This window comes from Cheilinus undulatus, linkage group 10 (genome assembly GCF_018320785.1).
Source record: "Cheilinus undulatus linkage group 10, ASM1832078v1, whole genome shotgun sequence".
NCBI classification, from domain to species: domain Eukaryota; kingdom Metazoa; phylum Chordata; class Actinopteri; order Labriformes; family Labridae; genus Cheilinus; species Cheilinus undulatus.
Genome location: NC_054874.1, coordinates 28700636 through 28707555, shown reverse-complemented (window position 1 = coordinate 28707555; position 6920 = coordinate 28700636). Strand labels below are relative to the sequence as shown.

General features: G+C 47.4%; 1 protein-coding gene across 1 annotated transcript; it reads right to left on the bottom strand.

The window, feature by feature from the left end:
• Positions 1-366: 366 nt before the first annotated feature.
• On the bottom strand, positions 367-6422 carry si:ch73-233f7.1 (uncharacterized protein LOC100537710 homolog). Its single transcript, XM_041797559.1, has 4 exons — positions 3900-6422; positions 1466-1524; positions 1194-1321; positions 367-671 (listed from the first exon to the last, which is right to left on the bottom strand). The coding sequence occupies exons 1-4, from the start codon at positions 6420-6422 to the stop codon at positions 367-369; spliced, it is 3015 nt and encodes a 1004-aa protein (XP_041653493.1).
• Between the last annotated feature and the right edge of the window lie 498 nt (positions 6423-6920).

Sequence of the window (6920 nt, the reverse complement as noted above, 5' to 3'; positions counted from 1 at the left end):
TTTTTGTTAAACCAAAAATATAAATTCATAAGGATGTGCAAAATTATTGTCCACCAATGTTTTTTCAAAACATATTGGATGAAACTGCTGCTCCAGTTTGATTGTCTAAATTATAATAACAATGATAATAACAACGACAGTAATGATAGGCAGACACAGACATTGGCCTTGATTTAGTGGCAAGTCACTTAGAGGGCCAAAATGAACTGTTCATTCATTATATGATGTCTTACTCAATAAATTGCACATCTTCTGCTTTCAATCCACCTAAATTAAATGTTCATTAATGCATCCATGGTGGCTTCCTCTATGTTGAGATGAGGTTATTCATCATGATGATCATCCCTTCAGACAGTCATTGGTACATCAGTCATTGTACAAGTCGTTATTTATAATCGCAGCTTCTCCCTGTGGGGACATCTGAAGGCGTCGTTTCTTGCCAAAAGTTGAGAAGGAGTTGTGGACGTCCAGCTCACTTCGCTGTGCCGCAGGCCTCAGGGTGCAAAAGCCTGATGGGGTCCCAGGGATGTACATATTGTGGTGGTAGTCAGGTGGTGGGTGAGGGTGAGGGTGGGGAGGGATGGATGGCTGCTGCTGCTGGGGAGGAGGTGTGCAGCGAGGAGTCCAGGGGCGAGAGGGGACCCCGCTGGTGGAAGGAGACATCTTATAGTCTGTGATATGACAAAGAGAGGAAGAAAGAAAAAGGGACTTAAGCATGCAAAGTTGACTTAGTTGTGTAGAGCTGTTTGTGTTTGCAGACCACTTTTCTAAAACTAAGTGTGTTGTGCCAAACAAGGCCAAGAAAACAGTAGTTACAAATCAAAATAAAGAAACAGAGCTTGGATGATGTAGTCTGGGTGTGACTGCATATTATTGGCGTTCATTGAAATAAGTAGAGACAATAAGGAAAAAACAATTTCAGGTAAAAAGAGCATAATAATGCTCCAGTCTGATCTTTTGCTCAGATCTGATTTGTTTTGTTTGGCTGTTCACACTGCAGTCAAAGTCCAAAAGATCAGATCTGTATCTGATTTAGTAACAACTATGAAAGTGGCCTGAGTCTGATACAAAAATGACAGATCCAATGTGACTTGAGATCTTTACACTGACAGAAAAAGACAGTTATGAGTCACATAAAATCATATTTGGGTCACTTTTAACTGAAGTGTGAACGTAGCCTTAGTGTCTCTTACCTTTCATGCCTCTCATGTGAGTTCCCCAAGTCCAGTACTGTCCTGGAGCCATGGACGTGACATAGTTCTCTGGGTCTGCATGCATGGCCTTACGCATAAGGGTGCCATCCATGTTGATTGAGTTATAACTGCAGACAAGATACAAGTATGAAAATGACGGCATTACTTGTGTTTTATAAAAGTCTTTAGTGTTTTTCCCCGAAGCTTACTAAATATTAAGCTGAATTAAAGCTGAAGAGTTGGTAGACAGATGCAGATATCAGAAGTTGTACCTTTTGATGGAGGAGTTCTGATTTTTTGTGAGGGTCCAGTCTGTGTTTGGCTGTTTCAGCTGCAGGAAAAATAGAAAGACATGGTTTAATTTCAGCTTCATAAAAATGATTTGATAAAAACATGTTAAGACATGTAGTTGTGAATTTGAACTGCCGGGATCTATTTAGAGAAATGTCTGTCATCAGAATAAGTCGCTTCTCCTCGTTCTGTCCTCTCGAATCAGTAGAGGTCAGATATAATTGACATGAGGAGTAGTCTATCTTTGTATTCGTCCTGAAATGGAGCCATGAGTCCTTTCATATGGATCGTGGCTGCCGCCTTGTGGATGTTTTGAAAAACGTTATTTTTGAGAGCAGAGGTGCTGTTGCCTTCAGCTTCGGCTCTTCTGTCACTTAGTTTTGCTTTTATCCTCTGTGGCGCAGAGGGAGGGCTGAAGGAGAGCACCCGAGTGATATTTATTCCACGTCTTAGGCTTATAGTATGGATTCCACGCTCTATTAATTCACTTGAAATTGTTAACAAGGAGAATGCGACGTAAGCGTATTATTAGAATCGGTATTCAAAATACACCCCTTGCCAAGTACGCACAAAACCAATTAGAACCCCACCGGGATGAAACGAAACATGATTTTAATCTTCAAAGGAAACCGTGCCAGGGAGGAAATTAAGAAATTACACACGTCATTGTTTTGTGGATTTTATGCATCATTTTACATTAATATTTGCCTGACGCTCCTCGAGCAAGGTTTTTAATTAAAAGTCTCACAGAGAGCCTTGAAAAGTTTACGGTCCTCGCAGCTGTATATGCACAACCCAAGAGACTAAAACGCGCATCTACACTCGTTTACGCGCACGCACCTATCCTGCGTGTGTTTAATCCTTCTTTTAACCTTCAATTCATCAACAGGCCTGCTCTACGCGCAGTGTGTAACGCTGTAATAGCTTGCTAGTGATTTGCCTTTTAGATTTAATGTGTCACTGACGACCTCGTGAGGTCTGTACGCAGAGGGGCACCAATTAACGACGGGGAGGAAGGACACTCTCTCCTGGAGGAGAGGAGCGTAGCTGCAGGCGGAAAAACCCCCGTGACCTCGAAATGCCTCTTGTGGCCAGAGGTGTGTGAGCCAATGACCGAGGTGACATTTGTCCGTCTGCCTGCTGGAGTCTGGTAGCCATGAAAACATGGAGGCAATGAGCGCTGGCGTGCGGATATCCAGAGTGGAACTCTGTCAGAATTAAAACACTGGTGTAGATATCAGTCTGCCTCCTTAAACTCTCCCTTTCTCCTTAAGCCCCCTCCCCAAAATCTGTTTCACCCCTCCTCTCTTCCATCCCTTGCTCGACAAAAATGAAGCCACCTCTCTCTCTCTTTCTCTCTCTCGTGCGCTCTCTCTCTCTCCCTCCCTCCTTGCATTCTGAGGACAGCGTTGGTGTCGATCTACAGGCGGCCCACGTCTCAGCCCAGCCATGTCCTTGCCCCCCCCCCCGACGATGTCCTCTCCACTGTCCTCCCAATGTCTCCCCAAAACCAACCATTTGCCTCCCCTCCTTTTCCTTTTTATCAATAATGGAAGCCCACCCTCCCTTCTCCCCTGAATTGTGTGTAGTATAATGGTCCGGGCAGCGTGTATGCCCTTGAGGCATAGTTAGTGAGGTTATCTGTCCTATATTGTTAGTTTGAGAGCAAGAAGGCGTGTCGTAAATCTCAGTGGTCGGACAGGAATTGTCTGAAACCAAAGCAGATGAATTCAAACTGACATTCACCTTGTCATTCATAACCTTGACTTAATGTTCAAACTCAAGGTGTGCTGAAGCAGGTGAGTCAGAGAGGGAGAGAGAGTTGCAAAGACAGTGGCTGATGTAGGTCATAAAGTACTATAATAAAAGTCTTTAATAATTAATAAATAGTGGCACACGTTTTTCCTTGTATAGTGTTGACACCTTGAAATGTAACAGAGAGGAAAGTGGACCTGATCTCCGTTTGCTCCCACACAGTAATTGATATCTCACTTCATTCTGTACAGATGATCAGACACGGTATGCGCACAGCATATGCTCGCTGCTGCACAGGGTTTAACACTTTCATTAACACGTCAATTAAAATTTAATCTCACATCGTCTCACTCCATTTCCCGTGTGCCAAACATAACTTTGGCTGCATAATGAAGATACATTTTTATCATAATTATAAGAATCAGACGAGACAGCATGTACTGTGTGGAGTCACAGAGGGAAAGAAAGCGAGGCTTCTGCTCAAGTTGACTTTAAATCAGTGTGACGCTTGACGCGTGATTTGACCTTCACTGAGAATGTCACAGTGGAGATTCTTATCAGATAGAGAAGTGAGGGTGATTTTGTTGTGACAGTGGGTGAAACAGGCAGATGAACAGCACAGCTCCCCTTGTCTTCTACTGTATACTGATTTGACTGTACCTCGTTTGGAGTAGTTGCTCCGTTGTTCACAGACGCGCTCCTGCTCTGCGCGGTCCACGAGTTGTCTGCGCTCTTCGCCTCGTTGTTCCTCGGTGTGCTGCTCGGGCTGCACGGCTTCAAAAACATAAAGTCACTTTTGGCAGATTCGGGAGTCAGGCACACTTTGTAACAATAGGACTGAGAGAGGCTGCTGTTTCCGTTCACTTCCATGCAGTTTGTGGGCACTTTAGCCGCGGAGGAAATCTGCAGGTTGAGGTTGGATTTTTTGAGCACCTCCGGGGGGGGATCGGGCTGAAAGCCCCCGCAGCAGCAGCAGGCGAACGGGGGGAGATTGTACCCGCTGATGGTCTCCCTGTCTTTGTAGCACTTGATCGCTGCCAGCACGATAATTGCCACCAGGAAAATTAAAGATATTGTGCTCAGTGACACGATCAAGTAGAGAGCGAGGTTGGAGGGGGGCTGTGGGCTGAGGGTGAGATCTCCGAAATCTGACAGCGACTCGGGCACGCTGTCTACCACTGTGAGGACAATGGAGACGGTGGCGGAGAGCGGCGGCTGCCCGTTGTCCTTGACTAATATTACCAGCCTCTGCCTTGTTGCGTCCTTTTCCACCAAGCGGCGAATAGTCCTGATTTCTCCCGTGTACAGAGCCACGCTGAACAGTCCGGGGTCTGTAGCTTGTAACACCTGATACGACAGCCGAGAGTTCTGCCCTGCGTCCGCGTCTAACGCAGTTATTTTGGTAACCAGATACCCAGCATCCACTGACCGCGGAACCACCTCTGTCGCCACGGTGCCATTTTTGGGCAGCGGGGACACAACAATGGGTGCGTTGTCGTTCTGGTCCAGCACAAAGACGTTTACTGTGACATTACTGGCGAGAGGAGGGAAACCAGCGTCCTGTGCTTGAACCAGGATCTGAAAGTTTCTAAGTTGCTCATAATCAAAGGAGCGCAGCGCATAGATGTTGCCGTTGTCGGAGTTGATTGAGACATAAGTGGACACGGGCATGCCCTGAATCTGACCGTCCAGAATAGAATAGGACAGATAGGAGTTCTGGTTGGAATCGGGGTCGAAGGCAGTCACGGAGCAAATGGAAGCGCCGGGGGCATTATTCTCGGTCACATAAACAGTGTATGAAGGTTGAGAGAACCGTGGGGGGTTGTCATTAATGTCAGACACTTGAACTAGGATGGTTTTTCTGGTGGAGAGTGAAGGGGAGCCCAAGTCTCGCGCTGTGAGGGTGATGTTGTACTCTGGCACCGCTTCCCTGTCCAGAAACTCGCTCGTCACCAGAGTGTAATAGTTTTTAAAAGAAGAGTGGAGCTGAAAGGGGACGTTGTTCGGTATCTGGCAGTCCACATTCCCGTTTTCCCCCGAATCCCGGTCCATGACACTGATAACAGCTATCACCGTGCCTGGTGGCGCGTCCTCCTGCACAGGAGTGGACACTGATGTGAGGATAACTTCGGGTGCGTTGTCATTCACATCAAGGATGTCCACCAGCACTTTACTGTGCACAGCCACAGCGGAGGGTCCCCTGTCTTTAGCTTGCACGTAGAGTTCATAAACACTGGCTTTCTCATAGTCCACAATGCCCTTCACTCGGATTTCACCCGTGTAGGGGTCCACGTTGAACAGTTCACGCACCTTGAGGGGAGCGTGCCCACTAAACGCATAGGTCACCTCACCATTTGAGCCCTCATCCAGGTCTGTGGCGTTCAGCTTCAGCACCAGAGTCCCCCTCGGTGCGTTCTCCACCAGACTCGCCCTGTACACAGAGCGGTCAAACACGGGCACGTTATCATTGGCGTCTAACACCGTGATGGTTATCAGCGCTGTCCCGGAGCGCTCCGGTGACCCCCCATCAAAGGCAGTGAGTACCATTTCGTGCTTTTTCTGCTGTTCCCGGTCCAGTGGGGTGTCCAGCACGAGCTCGGCAAACTTGCTTCCATCATTGCGCGTCTGGATATTCAGCACGAAGTGCTCGTTTGCGCTCAGCTGGTAGGAGCGCAGGGAGTTGGTGCCCACGTCCTGGTCCTGTGCGCTCTCTAACGGGAAACGTGAGCCGGGCGCAGCTGACTCTGTGATGTCAAGATTAAATTCGCTCCACGGGAAACTGGGAGAGTTGTCATTCACATCTAAAATCTCCACTTCAACTCTGTACAGTTCTAGTGGGTTCTCAATAACCACTTGTAAGTGTAAAAAGCAGCTCGGGCTTCGCTCACACAGCTCCTCTCTGTCTATTTTTTCGTTGACGAAGAGGATGCCATTCTCCAAGTTCACCTCTAAGTACTGCTTCTTTGCGCCTGAGACTATTCGAAACCTCCGAGCTGACAGCTTGGCTACATCCAAGCCCAAGTCTTCGGCGATGTTTCCCACAAAAGCTCCATGCTCCAGTTCTTCGGGGATGGAGTACCGAATTTGCGCAAGAACCAGGTCCACTACACATGCACACAGAAGCAAACATATGACCAGCCCTGTCACCGGTACCCAGCTGCCTCTCGAGAGTCTGTGATCCATCTCAGCTCTGTGCGTAAAATCACCTCACCAAGACATCTCTCGCCTCACACAGCTGCGCAGCTAAAAAGTGCATAAAAGCACAAAGTCTTTGACAAATGATAAAAAAAAAAAAAAAATCTTCATATAAAAGTTTGTAACATCTGTGTGAGAATAACTTTCTCTTAGAGTTCAGCAGAGGGGACCGGAGAGGAAAGCATCTCTCTCCCTCTCTGTTGTTCTCCACGCGCAACACCGGTGTTGAGTGAACGAGGGAGGCTCGCGCTTTGATTTTCCAGTGTATTAGACACTTGGAGGAGCTGGAGGGGAGGCGTGTGTGTTTGTCTGTGTGTGTGTGTGAGGGAGAGAGAGAGAGAGAGAGAGAGAGAGAGAGACGGGGGGAGACGTAGCTTCGTATTGGAGGACGCAGACGCGAAGTGCGCCTCTAATTACTGTAGACGTTTAACCCTTTCACATCCCCCTGTCTGTTCATGTGACCCATTAAAGAGACGAGAAGGCGCA

Bases quoted from the DNA above. Each gene is read 5' to 3' on its own strand.
- si:ch73-233f7.1 (XM_041797559.1), bottom strand. From the start codon at position 6,422: ATGGATCACAGACTCTCGAGAGGCAGCTGGGTACCGGTGACAGGGCTG. The intron at 1,525-3,899 runs GTACAGTCAAAT...TTTTTCCTGCAG, and splicing joins GAGCAACTACTCCAAACGAG to CTGAAACAGCCAAACACAGA. The intron at 1,322-1,465 runs GTACAACTTCTG...TCTTGTCTGCAG, and splicing joins CAGAACTCCTCCATCAAAAG to TTATAACTCAATCAACATGG.